Raw genomic sequence first — 18292 nt, forward strand, 5'->3', positions numbered from 1 at the left:
AGTCCTTTTATTCCCACAAGGTATAAACCGCTTACACTGCCTATTTAGGATGTTCTTAAACATTTCCCATTTATTATCTGTATTCTCATTTCTGAGGATATTGTCCCAGTCTACCAGATTAAGGGCATCTCTAAGCTGTTCAAACTTTGCCTTCCTAAAGTTCAATGTTTTTGTGACTCCCTGACAAGTCCCCCTAGTGAAAGACAGGTGAAACTGCACAATATTGTGGTCGCTATTTCCTAGATGCCCAACCACCTGCAGATTTGTTATTCTGTCAGGTCTATTAGATAGTATTAGGTCTAAAAGTGCTGCTCCTCTGGTTGGATTCTGCACCAATTGTGAAAGATAATTTTTCTTGGTTATTAGCAGAAACCTGTTGCCTTTATGGGTTTCACAGGTTTCTGTTTCCCAGTTAATATCCGGGTAGTTAAAGTCCCCCATAACCAGGACCTCATTATGGGTTGCAGCTTCATCTATCTGCTTTAGAAGTAGACTTTCCATGCTTTCTGTTATATTTGGGGGTTTGTAACAGACCCCAATGAGAATTTTGTTACCATTTTTCCCTCCATGAATTTCAACCCATATGGACTCGACATCCTCATTCCCTTCGCTAATATCCTCCCTTAAAGTGGACTTTAGACAAGATTTTACATAGAGACAAACCCCTCCTCCTCTCCGATTTTTACGATCCTTTCTAAACAGACTGTAACCCTGTAAGTTAACTGCCCAGTCATAGCTTTCATCTAACCATGTCTCGGTTAAATCAAACTTCCGTGAAATCAAACTGTCCACTTAGGAAGCAACACTGACAATCAGTTTCACATGCTGTTGTGCAAATGGAAAAGACAACAGATGAAAATTATTGGCAACTATCAAGACACACTCAATAAAGGAGTGGTTCTGCAGGTGGGAACCACAGACCACATCTCAGTACAAATGCTTTCTGGCTGATGTTTTGGTCACTTTTGAATGTTGGTTGTGCTTTCACACTCGTGGTAGCATGAGACGGACTCTACAACCCACACAAGTGGCTCAGGTAGTGCAGCTCATCCAGGATGGCACACCAATGCGAGCTGTGGCAAGGTGGTTTGTTGTGTCTGTCAGCGTAGTGTCCAGAGGCTGGAGGCGCTACCAGGATACAGGCCAGTACACCAGCAGACGGAGGGGGCCGTAGGAGGGCAACAACCCAGCAGCAGGACTGCTACCTCAGCCTTTGTGCAAGGAGGAAGAGGAGGAGCACTGCTAGAGCCCTGCAAAATGACCTCCAGCAGGCAACAAATGTGCATGTGTCTGCACAAATGGTTAGAAACCGACCATGAGGATGGTCTGAGTACCAGACGTCCACAGATGGGGGTTGTGCTCACAGCCCAACACCGTGCAGGACATTGGGATTTGCCACAGAACACCAGGATTGGCAAATTCGCCACTGGCACCCTGTACTCTTCACAGTTGAAAGCAGGTTCACAATGAGCACATGTGATAGACATGACAGAGTCTGGAAACGCCGTGGAAAGCAATCTGCTGCCTGCAACATCCTTCAGCATGACCGGTTTGGCGGTCAGTAATGGTGCGGGGTGGCATTTCTTTGGAGGGCCGCACAGCCCTCCATGTGCTCGCCAGAGATAGCCTGACTGCCATTAGGTACTGAGATGAGATCCTCAGACACCTTGTGAGACCATATGCTGGTGTGGTTGGCCCTGGGTTCCTCCTAATGCAGGACAATGCCAGACCTCATGTGGCTGGAGTGTGTCAGCAGTTCCTGCAAGATGACTGGCCCAACGGTTCCCCAGACCTGAATCCGATTGAACACATCTGGGACATCCACCAATGTCACTTTGCACCACAGACTGTCTAGGAGTTGACGGATGCTTTAGTCCAGTTCTGTGAGGAGATCCCTCAGGAGACCATCTGCCGCCTCATCTTGTGCATGTCCAGGCATTGTAGTGAGGTCATACAGGCACGTGGAGGCCACACACACTACTGATCATCATTTCCTTGTCTTGAGTCATTTCCACTGAAGTTGGATCAGCCTGTAACTTCATTTTCCACTTTGATTTTGAGCATCATTCCAACTCCAGACCTCCGTGGGATATTAGTTGTGACTTACGTTGATCATTTTTATGTTTTATTGTTCTCAACACATTCCACTATGTAATGAATAAATATTTACAACTGGAATATTTCATTCAGTGATATCTAGGAGGTGGGATTTTAGTGTTCCCTTTATCTTTTTGAGCAGTGCATTATTATTTTTCACACAATATATTATCGTTTATAAAATGTTTAATAAAATAGAATGAACATAAAAATGGTCTTTACAGCACATTGTGAAGTGTTTTTCAAATTATAACATTACGACCTCTCCAATCAAACATGAATGGGGCGCCCTACCTATCATTTAGAAAGCTTTTGGCTTGAGCCCTCTCCAATGAGACTAGAACCCCTGCATCTATATAGCTAGACCCCCGTGCAATTTATAAATAAATCTGGTCTGCTCATTCAAAAACGACATGATTTGTTTTATTCTTGGGCAATGCTTTAAATGGTCGGAAAAAAAATAACAAAAAAAAAAAACACCAACATCAATGGAAGCTATCTACTGCTATAATGGCAGGCATGTAGCATGCTGCTGAGCTTTAGTCTGCTGCTTGTGATTTGCAAGTTTCAAACCCAATTATGTTACTTCACACAACTGTGAAATGCATTTTCTGCTTAGCAGCAGGTTTATGAAATGATACAAAAGTGCTGTAAGATAGTCTCATTAAAACCACTACATAATTGTATGCCTACTGTTTTAACTGCTGGGTACGCAGGATTGCCAAATCCCCCAAAATACACTAAACAGTCCATCCATCCGAACTAACTGACTATGCGTCCACAAGCCTCCACTTGTTCTGCGCCAATCTACCTCCAGGTATGCTCTGTAAGAGCGGCTCACAGCGGCATAATCATAACTCCATTTGGTAATCAGAACAAACACCCAGTCATACGATTATAACACACCTCAGGAGCCTCATTAGAATCATAAGCGTTCAGCTCCGAGCACACAGCATTACAACAGCTCCATGGGACCACCGGACAGCTTACACTACACTCAGCTTAATTAAAAGCTGGATTCTAAATCAGAAGATTCTGTTTTCTCCAGCAATTTTAAATCTATTGGGAAAGTCAGAAGTAAAAAGGGACAAATATAAATATATTATATATGACTAGATGGCAGCCCGATTCTAAAGAATCGGGAGTCTAGAATCCATATATACTTTATTTATTCAAATGTAAGAATAATACAATTAATAAATAATAGTAAGAAAGAACAAAAATAATAGGCAGTATATGGAGAAAACACCAAACAAAAGTTCAAAATTGGTGTGAAAATGTCACTGAACCACTTCACAACTAAATATATATAGTTTTGGTAAATGGTATTATCATTTTTTTGACGAAATTCGCCAGGAGCTTGAAGAGCAACGTCACTGGGCCCGCCTCCACGCAGTAGAAACTTGCTGTGAGGTAAAAATTCAAAAATCACACCAAAATGGCGGGCGGAGTGTGTCACAGTACGGCACGTTTCTGATTGGTCGCTCGCAGCAGGCGGCAACCAATCAGACACTGGACACTGTTGACGTCACTTATCTCCGGACATTAGCTCCGGACATTATCTCCGCACATTAGCTCCGGACAGGAAGTTGGCACAAATTGCAGGAAGTAGTATTCTAGGCAATTAATCTCCGGACATTAGCTCCGGACATTAGCTCCGGACAAAGCCACGGAAGTTGGCACAAATTGCAGGAAGTAGTATTCTAGGCAATTACAGGTCCTTCTCAAAAAATTAGCATATAGTGTTAAATTTCATTATTTACAATAATGTAATGATTACAATTAAACTTTCATATATTATAGATTCATTATCCACCAACTGAAATTTGTCAGGTCTTTTATTGTTTTAATACTGATGATTTTGGCATACAACTCCTGATAACCCAAAAAACCTGTCTCAATAAATTAGCATATTTCACCCATCCAATCAAATAAAAGTGTTTTTTAATAACAAACAAAAAAACCAACAAATAATAATGTTCAGTTATGCACTCAATACTTGGTCGGGAATCTTTTGGCAGAAATGACTGCTTCAATGCGGCGTGGCATGGAGGCAATCAGCCTGTGACACTGCTGAGATGTTATGGAGGCCCAGGATGCTTCAATAGCGGCCTTAAGCTCATCCAGAGTGTTGGGTCTTGCGTCTCTCAACTTTCTCTTCACAATATCCCACAGATTCTCTATGGGGTTCAGGTCAGGAGAGTTGGCAGGCCAATTGAGCACAGTAATACCATGGTCAGTAAACCATTTACCAGTGGTTTTGGCACTGTGAGCAGGTGCCAGGTCGTGCTGAAAAATGAAATCTTCATCTCCATAAAGCATTTCAGCCGATGGAAGCATGAAGTGCTCCAAAATCTCCTGATAGCTAGCTGCATTGACCCTGCCCTTGATGAAACACAGTGGACCAACACCAGCAGCTGACATGGCACCCCACACCATCACTGACTGGGTACTTGACACTGGACTTCAGGCATTTTGGCATTTCCTTCTCCCCAGTCTTCCTCCAGACTCTGGCACCTTGATTTCCGAATGACATGCAAAATTTACTTTCATCAGAAAAAAGTACTTGGGACCACTTAGCAACAGTCCAGTGCTGCTTCTCTGTAGCCCAGGTCAGGCGCCTCTGCCGCTGTTTATGGTTCAAAAGTGGCTTTACCTGGGGAATGCGGCACCTGTAGCCCATTTCCTGCACACGCCTGTGCACGGTGGCTCTGGATGTTTCCACACCAGACTCAGTCCACTGCTTCCTCAGGTTCCCCAAGGTCTGGAATCGGTCCTTCTCCACAATCTTCCTCAGGGTCCGGTCTCCTCTTCTCGTTGTACAGCGTTTTCTGCCACATTGTTTCCTTCCAACAGACTTACCATTGAGGTGCCTTGATACAGCACTCTGGGAACAGCCTATTTGTTGAGAAATTTCTTTCTGGGTCTTACCCTCTTGCTTGAGGGTGTCAATGATGGCCTTCTTGACATCTGTCAGGTCGCTAGTCTTACCCATGATGGGGGTTTTGAGTAATGAACCAGGCAGGGAGTTTATAAAAGCCTCAGGTATCTTTTGCATGTGTTTAGAGTTAATTAGTTGATTCAGAAGATTAGGGTAATAGGTCGTTTAGAGAACCTTTTCTTGATATGCTAATTTATTGAGACAGGTTTTTTGGGTTATCAGGAGTTGTATGCCAAAATCATCAGTATTAAAACAATAAAAGACCTGACAAACTTCAGTTGGTGGATAATGAATCTATAATATATGAAAGTTTAATTGTAATCATTACATTATGGTAAATAATGAAATTTAACACTATATGCTAATTTTTTGAGAAGGACCTGTATATATTAGATTTGTGTGTGTGTGTATATATATATATATATATATATATATATATATATATATATATATATATATATATATATATATATATATATATATATATATATATATATATATATATTCATTCTGAAAAGAATTAAGGGTCTCTGTACACAGTCCTGCATCTAGAAGATTCCGTAGATATACCATAAAATGTTCAAGAAAGAAATCATAGAATAGACTCATAGAATGGTAGAGTTGCATGGGACCTCCTGGGTCATCTGGTCCAACCCCCTGCTCAAGATTCACTAAAACATCCCAGGCAGATGTCTGTCCAGCTCTGAAGACTTATACTGGACTAACCCTTTAAAAAAAAAAAAAAAGCGCAGATGCGCCAATATTGCACAGCCTTTTAATTATATAGTGCAAGTGCACATCACAGTGCGAAAGGTGTGTACGTAGCTGATGGGCAACTATGATGGCACAAGGAAGGCAAGACACCAACACGTCATGTATACTATAAGGTCATATTAATGGGAAATTAAACACAGGGTGTCACCGACTTTTGCACTGTTCTGTAATAATGACTTGTGTGCACTGTAGATGCTTCTGCATCATTATTTGGCTTGAAAACGGTTAGTAAAAATTCATTTAGAAAATCTATACACTCTATAAGGCCTTGGTTGCCATATAAACCACCTTGCTTTTCAAAAGAATAATAATATTAAAAAAAAAAAAAAAAGAAGATCTCTTCATATCCCAAAGGAACAACTGTCTCATCTCGTCAACAACGCTGTGTAACTTCAAAGCAGGTCAGGTTTATACATATTAATCAACACCAATCACAAGGCTGGAAGCTGCCAGCTGAATGTGTGCGATAATAAAGACGATCTCTGCAGAAATATGCTACATATCAATGCAACCTTGGCTGCCAAGCATACAGCATTACAAAAGGACCTGTAAAAAAAATTTCAAACCAAATGATAGTGGTTAGAAGCAGTATGGAAAAAAACAGCAGTGACAACTAGCACAAGGTTTGGGTTTTTCCACTTCTAGACTTGCCATTTAGGTGCGGACTATTAAACATTGGTCTTATAAGTAAATTAGCGGATGTTATAGCTTCTATTCTATGATACAGGATTAAAGGGCTCCCAAACCGCCATGTATTTATTGCTAACATTACACTTTCCTTAATAAGACCATTTTATTATCTTATTGATTTCTTCAGATGCTAAAAATCAATGTTCTACACGAGATACTAATTAGTGGGCGACTAGTTGTGGGGGCCAATTTCCCCAGACGAGTCGTCCCACTAATTATGTTATCATTCCCCTGTGGGGATAAGTAACATGATTCATGATTCAAGCTTGAGGAGGCTAATTTGCATATTCCAGGTGCCTTCCGGGAAAAGCGAAGAGTCTCCCTAAGCTAGAAGATCGTTGGGTACAGCCGGGACCAGCTGATTGGAAAGCATCACCAAACCAGGGATTCAAGCTTGAGGAGGCTAATTTGCATATTCCAGGTGCCTTCCGGGAAAAGCGAAGAGTCTCCCTAAGCTAGAAGATCGTTGGGTACAGCCGGGACCAGCTGATTGGAAAGCATCACCAAACCAGGGATTCAAGCTTGAGGAGGCTAATTTGCATATTCCAGGTGCCTTCCGGGAAAAGCGAAGAGTCTCCCTAAGCTAGAAGATCGTTGGGTACAGCCGGGACCAGCTGATTGGAAAGCATCACCAAACCAGGGATTCAAGCTTGAGGAGGCTAATTTGCATATTCCAGGTGCCTTCCGGGAAAAGCGAAGAGTCTCCCTAAGCTAGAAGATCGTTGGGTACAGCCGGGACCAGCTGATTGGAAAGCATCACCAAACCGCGCGCCGTAATTTTTGCCTGTAGGACATTATTGCAAGAGAGCTTGGCTGAGTAGATTACACAAGAAGGAAAACACACAGCAAGTCAGCAGGATCTAGGAGCAACATGGCAGATGTGACAACCTACATGGTGAGCTGCAGCATGTGCTACATGTTCACAGATCGACCAGAAGAAGAATCAAATTTCACCTGTCAGAAGTGTAGACTAGTGGCCCTTTTAGAAGAAAAGGTGTGGGGTCTGGAAGAAAGAATAGCAACTTTGAAACTCATCAAAGAGAATGAAGACTTTCTAGACAGAACAGAAGCATCTCTACTGGTCACAGAAGGTGAAAAAAGTGTCAGAGAACCTCCAAAAGCAGATGAGTGGAAGCATGTGACCAAAAGAAGCAAGAAGACCATGGAGAAATCACCAACCACACAACTAAAGAACCGATATCAAATCTTTGTAGAGGATGAAGATGGCACACCTAAGGATGAAGCAATACCAGCAAGCAAAAAAGAAAAGGGCACACAGCAACAAGTGACAGCAAAAAGTACAGCCAAGAAGCAACGAAGAGTGGTGGTGGTGGGAGACTCACTACTGAGAGGCACAGAAGCAGCCATCTGCAGACCGGACATAACTGCAAGAGAAGTATGCTGCCTTCCAGGTGCGATGATCAAGGATGTGACCGATAGGATACCAAAGCTCTTTAGCTCCAAGGACGTCCACCCATTTCTTCTGATACATGTTGGCACCAATGACACGGCAAGGAAGGACCTACCGACAATCTGCAAAGACTTTGAAGAGTTGGGGAAGAAAGTAAAGGAACTGGATGCACAGGTAGTTTTTTCTTCTATCCTTCCAGTAGACGGGCATGGCACCAGGAGATGGAACAGGATCCTTGATGCAAACAACTGGCTAAGACGATGGTGCAGACAACAAGGATTCGGATTCCTGGACCACGGTGTGAATTACTTGTACGATGGACTCCTCGCCAGAGACAGACTACACCTCAACAAACCTGGGAAACACACATTCGCCAGAAGTCTTGCTACACTCATCAGGAGGGCGTTAAACTAGAAGAAGAGGGGACGGGAAGAAAAACATTAGACTTGAACAAAGAAGATCCAGGAAAACATACTCAGAAGGGAGGTAAGAACATTTCTAAAACAATCCACAGCGAGGAGATTGGAACAAAACAAAATCCTCTAAACTGCATGCTCGCAAACGCCAGAAGCCTGACAAACAAGATGGAAGAACTAGAAGCAGAAATATCTACAGGTAACTTTGACATAGTGGGAATAACCGAGACATGGTTAGATGAAAGCTATGACTGGGCAGTTAACTTACAGGGTTACAGTCTGTTTAGAAAGGATCGTAAAAATCGGAGAGGAGGAGGGGTTTGTCTCTATGTAAAGTCTTGTCTAAAGTCCACTTTAAGGGAGGATATTAGCGAAGGAAATGAGGATGTCGAGTCCATATGGGTCGAAATTCATGGAGGGAAAAATGGTAACAAAATTCTCATTGGGGTCTGTTACAAACCCCCAAATATAACAGAAAGCATGGAAAGTCTACTTCTAAAGCAGATAGATGAAGCTGCAACCCATAATGAGGTCCTGGTTATGGGGGACTTTAACTACCCGGATATTAACTGGGAAACAGAAACCTGTGAAACCCATAAAGGCAACAGGTTTCTGCTAATAACCAAGAAAAATTATCTTTCACAATTGGTGCAGAATCCAACCAGAGGAGCAGCACTTTTAGACCTAATACTATCTAATAGACCTGACAGAATAACAAATCTGCAGGTGGTTGGGCATCTAGGAAATAGCGACCACAATATTGTACAGTTTCACCTGTCTTTCACTAGGGGGACTTGTCAGGGAGTCACAAAAACACTGAACTTTAGGAAGGCAAAGTTTGACAAGCTTAGAGATGCCCTTAATCTGGTAGACTGGGACAATATCCTCAGAAATAAGAATACAGATAATAAATGGGAAATGTTTAAGAACATCCTAAATAGGCAGTGTAAGCGGTTTATACCTTGTGGGAATAAAAGGACTAGAAATAGGAAAAACCCAATGTGGCTAAACAAAGAAGTAAGACAGGCAATTAACAGTAAAAAGAAAGCATTTGCACTACTAAAGCAGGATGGCACCATTGAAGCTCTAAAAAACTATAGGGAGAAAAATACTTTATCTAAAAAACTAATTAAAGCTGCCAAAAAGAAAACAGAGAAGCACATTGCTAAGGAGAGTAAAACTAATCCCAAACTGTTCTTCAACTATATCAATAGTAAAAGAATAAAAACTGAAAATGTAGGCCCCTTAAAAAATAGTGAGGAAAGAATGGTTGTAGATGACGAGGAAAAAGCTAACATATTAAACACCTTCTTCTCCACGGTATTCACGGTGGAAAATGAAATGCTAGGTGAAATCCCAAGAAACAATGAAAACCCTATATTAAGGGTCACCAATCTAACCCAAGAAGAGGTGCGAAACCGGCTAAATAAGATTAAAATAGATAAATCTCCGGGTCCGGATGGCATACACCCACGAGTACTAAGAGAACTAAGTAATGTAATAGATAAACCATTATTTCTTATTTTTAGGGACTCTATAGCGACAGGGTCTGTTCCGCAGGATTGGCGCATAGCAAATGTGGTGCCAATATTCAAAAAGGGCTCTAAAAGTGAACCTGGAAATTATAGGCCAGTAAGTCTAACCTCTATTGTTGGTAAAATATTTGAAGGGTTTCTGAGGGATGTTATTCTGGATTATCTCAATGAGAATAACTGTTTAACTCCATATCAGCATGGGTTTATGAGAAATCGCTCCTGTCAAACCAATCTAATCAGTTTTTATGAAGAGGTAAGCTATAGGCTGGACCACGGTGAGTCATTGGACGTGGTATATCTCGATTTTTCCAAAGCGTTTGATACCGTGCCGCACAAGAGGTTGGTACACAAAATGAGAATGCTTGGTCTGGGGGAAAATGTGTGTAAATGGGTTAGTAACTGGCTTAGTGATAGAAAGCAGAGGGTGGTTATAAATGGTATAGTCTCTAACTGGGTCGCTGTGACCAGTGGGGTACCGCAGGGGTCAGTATTGGGACCTGTTCTCTTCAACATATTCATTAATGATCTTATAGAAGGTTTACACAGTAAAATATCGATATTTGCAGATGATACAAAACTATGTAAAGCAGTTAATACAAGAGAAGATAGTATTCTGCTACAGATGGATCTGGATAAGTTGGAAACTTGGGCTGAAAGGTGGCAGATGAGGTTTAACAATGATAAATGTAAGGTTATACACATGGGAAGAAGGAATCAATATCACCATTACACACTGAATGGGAAACCACTGGGTAAATCTGACAGGGAGAAGGACTTGGGGATCCTAGTTAATGATAAACTTACCTGGAGCAGCCAGTGCCAGGCAGCAGCTGCCAAGGCAAACAGGATCATGGGGTGCATTAAAAGAGGTCTGGATACACATGATGAGAGCATTATACTGCCTCTGTACAAATCCCTAGTTAGACCGCACATGGAGTACTGTGTCCAGTTTTGGGCACCGGTGCTCAGGAAGGATATAATGGAACTAGAGAGAGTACAAAGGAGGGCAACAAAATTAATAAAGGGGATGGGAGAACTACAATACCCAGATAGATTAGCGAAATTAGGATTATTTAGTCTAGAAAAAAGACGACTGAGGGGCGATCTAATAACCATGTATAAGTATATAAGGGGAAAATACAAATATCTCGCTGAGGATCTGTTTATACCAAGGAAGGTGACGGGCACAAGGGGGCATTCTTTGCGTCTGGAGGAGAGAAGGTTTTTCCACCAACATAGAAGAGGATTCTTTACTGTTAGGGCAGTGAGAATCTGGAATTGCTTGCCTGAGGAGGTGGTGATGGCGAACTCAGTCGAGGGGTTCAAGAGAGGCCTGGATGTCTTCCTGGAGCAGAACAATATTGTATCATACAATTAGGTTCTGTAGAAGGACGTAGATCTGGGGATTTATTATGATGGAATATAGGCTGAACTGGATGGACAAATGTCTTTTTTCGGCCTTACTAACTATGTTACTATGTTACTATGATTCACAAGATCAGAGTCACCGGTGGCTCCTTGAAATCTCTGCCCCCAGACAATGAGCAGTAAGGCTACGTTCACACTAGCGTTCGGCTAGTGTGCGTCGCGCTAGCGTCGGGCGACGCAGCGGCGACGCACGCGTCATGCGCCTTTATGTTTAACATGGGGGACGCATGCGTTTTTGCTTGTTGCGTTTTCCGACACGTGCGTCTTTTTTGACGCTAGCGTCGGACCAAGAAAACGCAACAAGTTGCATTTTTCTTGCGTCCGATTTTCGTCAAAAAACGACGCACGCGTCGAAAAACGCAGCGTTTTTGCGTGCGTTTGCACGCGTTTTTCGGTGCGTTGTGCGTCGCGTCGCCGGCGCACAACGCTAGTGTGAACGTAGCCTAAGCTGGATGTATGCTATCAATCTTCACCGATGCACTGTGCTTCACCAGGGGCCAGCGGATGCATCCAGCCACAAGAGTTGCTCATCCGGTGGTCATGCCTGGCTGAGCACACCGTCTCCACAGCCTCCACGGGCATGCGCATTGTACCGATGGTGTCAGGCAGAGATCCGGCAGTGACGCTGCGCTTGTAAATCATGGTCCTGATACCCACTGTGGGTGTGATTACATGATTAGTGGGATGACTACTCTGGGGAAATCTATGCCCCCATAACAGGTCAACCACTAATTAGAATGTGGCAAGCTACATTATAAAACATGACTATACAAAGTTCTGTAAAGACAGCAATAAACACATAATGGAGGTTTGGGGGCTGGAGAAGTCGGCAGGTTCCCTGAAATATAATACACTCATACATTTGTGTGGCACATGTGTGATAGAACTTCTAAAATTAACATGGAAGGGGATTAGTAGGTACTGTACGCTGAAGATGTAATTTAGCCCCAATCTAATTTTTTATTTCTTTCTATAGCTACATGTTACTCACAATAGTAAGAAAACCACATCTAGTAAGTGAGATGCAGAGGATTGATGAGGCCTAAAAAGTGTAGATGATAGGTTTTCTAAAATACTGGAGAAGAGATTGCTAGATTGAGATCAAGGCCCTTAATATAGTATAATTCCTTCACGTTTTATTTATGGTCCTATATCGTATCGAAGACAGGAGGCATCCGAGAAAGCTGAAATAATTCTGTGCTACGTTAGTGTGTCAAGGACTGGCCTAGAAGAGGATTATTCCTACTAATGAAGGGGTATTCAATCTTCGGTTCTGGGCCCTTTCCAATACTGTACAGTAAAACTCTAAGGAATATAAGAGGACCTCCAGAGAATAGTCGCTGCCTGCTCCATTGGGATAATATACTACTGTTTCAGTGTTAATGACAAGAGCAACCTGTCTAACTGCCTAATACTACAGAACACGGAACTAAAAATAGGCAAAAAGAAAGCAAGTCCGCAGAGAGCACTAGTGCATAAAGCGGTTACAAATGTTCACCTTCCAGACTTCTAGCATAAGAAATGGGGTGGTGAAATAGCAAGATGTCCACATTTATAAAACTTGGGGTCATCTAGTGAAACACTTTTTTTTTCATTGAATTTGCTTATATAGCGCCATTAATTTCACAGCCCTTTACACACATCACTGCCCCCATTAGAGCTCACAATCTAGATTCCCTATAAGTATGTCTTTGAAGTGTGGGAGGAAACCCACAAGAATACGGGGAGAACATACAAACTCCTTAACCCTGCTGTTGTCTTCGGTCAAAAACGACCGACCTTGAACTTCAATATTCTTTAAAATATTCAAGATGAGGCTCTGAAACCCGTGGCCGACCGACCCATCCTCATTTAAGTCAATCAACCACAAGTTTCAGAACCGCATCTTTAACACCCCAAAAAAATGCCAAAGTTCAAAATCGGTCTCCCCAGACCGAAGACAACAGCAGGTTAATTAAAGAGGTTGTCCTTGGTGGGATGTGAACCCAGGACCCCAGCACTGCAAGGCTGCAGTACTAACCACTGAGATAAACCTACAGTAAAAGCCAAGTGTCAAACGCTACCTTAAAGACTCCATGTGTCTAAGGTGACCTCAGAAAGGGCTAAAAGCAGCCATGACCAGTCACATACATTATACAGAAATCTAATCAACTGTTACCATTAAGATGCTGGCTGTGGGCAGCATTCTTCAGAGCAAGAAGAACAGAGCAGATTGACATATACACTACCGTAACAAAGTTTAGGGTCACTTAGAAATTTCCTTATTTTTTAAAATAAAAGCACAGTTTTTTCCAACGAAGCTAACATTAAATGATTCAGAAATACACTCTATACATTGTTAATGTGGCAAATGACGATTCTAGCTGTAAACGTCTGGTTTGTAATGCAATATCTTCATAGGTGTATAGAGGCCCATTTCTAACAACCATCACACCCCAGTCCAGCAGAAACAGAGGCTGGCCTGCTCAATTGCAGATAGATATAAATTTTCTCTGAAAAGGTCCAGCGTTTCAGAGGACATATAGTATGAAGATCCCACCAGGGACTGGACCATAGAAGACTACTCGGGCGTCAACCACGGTTGACTCCTCCCAGCTCCATTGTAGTTAATTAACAGGTCTCTCACTAACTACATAAATGAGGGAGAACTGTCAATCACCTGGAGCGGCGTTGGGGAGGTTGCGGAGCTGAACTAGTCTCTTTTCCTATGATCCCCAGCTGGATCTGCAAACTAACCTTTCTCTGAAATGATGGAGCATTTAACAGAAAAATATTGCTGGCTGCAATTGTGCAGTCAGGCTGCCCATTACTAGGACAACCCCTTCATCTAAATGTTTGTCCCCGATAAAATAAAAAAAACCTATACTCCTCCTCCCATGCTGGCGCCGCTCCTACGGTTTCAGCACTCATGTGCCCCAGGCACTCGTGCGGTTGTTGCGACATGTGACCCCGATGCCAAATCGGCACCAGCATGCCCTCCGTCTGACAAATCAAACATTAGAAGGAAGTCTGGGCTGCAGCTCCGCTCTCACTTCCTCTTCATGTTCAATTTGACAAGCCGCGGGGACAGAGACTTTAGCGCTGAGTGAACGCCGGGGGTCACGTGTCACAACAGCAGAACAGGAACCCAGATACGGCGAGTGCCGACACTCCGGGAACGGCGCCAATACGGCCAAGTGTGGGATATGAGAAGAAGTTGCCCAAGTAGTGAATTTCTTTAAAGGTTTGGGCATCATGAATCAGCTGACAGGCTCCCTATAATATGTTTCATACCACGATGAAGCATACCTTAAAGAAATTGGCCACTACATTTTTTGATGGTTTATCTTTAGGATAGGCCATGAATATTTAGATCAATGGGGGTGCGACAGTTAGCCACACTGCCTATCAGCTGTTGCCGGTGGCACTCGGAAGCTCTTGGATGCTGCCGGAACACAGCACAAGTCTATAGTGGTCCTGACTGTATAATTCAGATCCACCCCCTATTCTTTTGAATAGGGGGTGGATCTACAGTACCCGGCCAATTAATTATAAAAATGCCGCAGCTGTTGTGATCCAGCAGAATCTGAACTTTGGGCCGCCACCGGCAACAGCTGTCACACCGCCCACCAATCAAATATTGATTGCCTATCCCAAGTATAAGCAAAAGCCATTAAAAAGGTCAAGCACAATTTCTGTATTGGTATGCTCATTTTGTATGCTTTCTGCGGAATCCAATGAGGGGTCTCACAATTAATATATTTTTTGAAGAAGTGTGCAAGCAGTGACAGCTGTCAGTCACGGTTTAGGATCATGCACTGGACTCCTAAACTCAGAATGAACATCGGTCAAATAAATGATGTGCAAGTTATTCTTAATCTTCATAGAAAATTATGTGTATAAGCCTGTTCAACTTCTCATGCCTTAGAACAGTGTTCCCCAAGTCCAGTCCTCAAGAGCCACCAACAGGTCATGTTTTCAGGATTTCCTTAGTATTGCACAGTTGATAATTGCATCACCTGGACAGGCAAGCATTCAATGACCTGTGCGATGCTAAGGAAATCCTGAAAACATGACCTGTTGGTGGCTCTTGAGGACCGGACTTGGGGAACACTGCCTTAGAACATGCAAGCCGCACCATTGGTGTTACAAGATCACATTTGGGCCGGAGTCACACTTGCGAGTGCAATGCGAGAAACTCACGCATGTCTCTCGCATCAATACCCGCCACAGCCGCCGGGACTCGGGAACGGAGTGTTCAGCTGCATAGAAATACATGCAGCCGCACACTACGGGTCCTGAGTGCCAGCGGCAGTGCCAGGTATTGAGGCGAGAGACTTGCTTGAGTTTCTCGCATTATATTTGCAAGTGTGACCCCAGCCTTAAGATCAAGCTCACCCACCCCTTTAAAATTGTTTTCAGAAGTAAGTTCAAGCATCAGAATATTATATATATTAGTGTTCAATGCAAAAAGTGTTAATAATGCACAAAAAATGGTGGCCCGCTAAGAGGATCGTTCACACTATAATGCCCTTTACGAGTAAATTTACAACCCCAAGATGAATGTCACTCTGTTTATAAGTATGAAAACCTTTGAAGATTTCCAGTCTCAGCTTCAATTAACGATCTATAAAACTTATGAGAACAACAAAGACAAGGTTATGTGAATTCTGTCTATGTTTTCGCTTTTTTGGTAGCAGAATTATTTTCAAGTCAAAAACACAAAATCACAGCTGATCCGTCAAATAAACTGTCTTAAGAGGCTATAAAACCTTCTAAAAACGTGTCCTGCATTTAGAATTGTGGCGGTTGATGAAAAATGCTTGTATATTCACAGCTCGCGCTCTTCTACGTGTCTGCTGCAAATGAAGCTCGACTGTGACCCACTTAACACAAGGAAGCAGTCAGGTATCCAAAAACTACATTAAAAGTGTGAACACAGACATATTAAAATATTTACAGTTTTTACCAGTTTCTGGCACTACGGTAAGAAGAGTACAGAAATATATACAATAATAATGGATGACGTAATAAAGTCTTAAAGGCTTACCGTGATTTATGGGACACATACTGGACAGAACATATCGAAAGCAGAGGTGTCTTAGCATCTGAGACAAACAAATATGGAACGCACGTATGCCCACTTATGTGTCACTATTACTCTGGGCAAATAGCAGAAAGTAGATATACTCATACCGGATACTAGCTTCAGAATCTGAGAAATGAAGAATCGATTTTCAATATACTTACATTTATAGTGGTTGCCACATTCTTGTCATAGTATTTCTTTCGTTCGTATTTATCCCTGATAAAGAACTCCACTGATCTGGTGAATTCATTAAGGAAAACCAACGACTGGTTGTAAAGTGATAGTAAAAGGAGCCCATACACATTAGATGAATGTCAGCAGAACCTGCATATTGCCAGCGGCACAGGCCGACCATGTAATGTCCATCGAGGTGTGCTAGACTTTTCCCAAGGACAGATTTCTGGAGACACATGGCTCAGACATATGGAGTTCAATATGTCCAACCGTTTAAAAAAAAACAAAAAAACAAAAAAAATGACGCTCACTCAATAGGTATCTAAGGTATATGGTCATCTTGTGTATAAAAAAGGGGGGAGAAAATTAAAACCTCTGCCAATCCCTTTACATTGTAATTCTTTACATAAACATCGCCGAAACGCGCGCAGGGGAAGTGGCACCACCATCTGGGTTTAGGCAAGGCAACTTTTCACTATCATTTAAGGTTTTTTCAATCCTTTTTCTGGCAGCATTTGAGTCTTTTTGCACTATCTAATCCTGAAACCTTCATAGTCGTGTCATATGACTGTAATTATGTATTGCCATTGATATGGATTACCAATTGTTTCAGGATGCATATATTTGTCTATGTCACAGACATTTAGTATAACATCGCCATTCCTTGCCATATGGTTGTACTTGTACCTGCCTTGCTTGTTTTCCCAGGGTGGTGCCACTGAGATCTATTTTGTCTCCTTTCAGGCCCTCATGGCTACTTTTTTAATAATTTTTGTTTTGCTTTGTTGCGATTATTAATACATTTTCTACTTTGTTCAATATACGTTTTTTGTTTGTGTGTTCCTATGATGTGTTAATGTATAGTGTGTATCTATATGTGCATGTAGCAGAACTGTGTATGTCTATACGTGTATATAGCAGAGCTGTGTATGTCTATACGTGTATATAGCAGAGCTGTATATGTCTAGGTGTATATAGCAGATCTGTGTATATTTACGTGTATATAGCAGAGCTGTGTATGTCTACGTGTATATAGCAGAGCTGTGTATGTCTGTGTATATAGCAGAGATGTGTACCGTACAGACCAAAAGTTTGGACACACCTCATTTAAAGATTTTTCGGTATTTTCATGACTATGAAAATTGTACATTCACACTGAAGGCATCAAAACTATGAATTAACACGTGGAATTATGTACTTAAAGTTTGAAACAATTGAAATTATGTCTTATATTCTAGGCTCTTCAAAGTAGCCACCTTTTGCTTTGATGACCACTTTGCAAACTCTTGTCATTCTCTTGATGAGCTTCAAGAGGTAGTCACCGGGAATGGTTTTCACTTCACATGTGTGCCCCGTCAGGTTTAATAAGTGGGATCTCTTGCCTTATAAATGGGGTTGGGACCATCAGTTGTGTTGAGCAGAAGCCTGGTGGATACACAGCTGATAGTCCTACTGAATAGACTGTTAGAATTTGTATTATGGCAAGAAAAAAGCAGCTAAGTAAAGAAAAACGAGTGGCCATCATTACTTTAAGAAATGAAGGTCAGTCAGTCTGAAAAATTGGGAAAACTTTGAAAGTGTCCCCAAGTGCAGTGGCAAAAAACCATCAAGTGCTACAAAGAACCTGGCTCACAAGAGGACCGCCCAGGAAAGGAAGACCAAGAGTCACCTCTGCTTCTGAGGATAAGTTTATCCGAGTCACCAGCCTCAGAAATCGCAGGTTAACAGCAGCTCAGATTGGAGACCAGGTCAATGCCA

At 42.2% G+C, this 18292-nt stretch overlaps 1 protein-coding gene across 2 annotated transcripts in view; it reads right to left on the reverse strand.

Moving 5' to 3' along the window:
* Window positions 1–18292, reverse strand: part of SMAP1 (small ArfGAP 1) — a 381004-nt gene that overhangs the window by 204207 nt on the left and 158505 nt on the right. For both annotated transcript variants that reach the window (XM_069726628.1, XM_069726626.1), the window contains exon 4: window positions 16522–16597. In XM_069726628.1, the coding sequence (XP_069582729.1) occupies window positions 16522–16597 (76 nt within the window). The remainder of the gene's footprint in view (window positions 1–16521; window positions 16598–18292) is intronic.

This window comes from Ranitomeya imitator, chromosome 5 (assembly GCF_032444005.1).
Source record: "Ranitomeya imitator isolate aRanImi1 chromosome 5, aRanImi1.pri, whole genome shotgun sequence".
Lineage (NCBI taxonomy): Eukaryota > Metazoa > Chordata > Amphibia > Anura > Dendrobatidae > Ranitomeya > Ranitomeya imitator.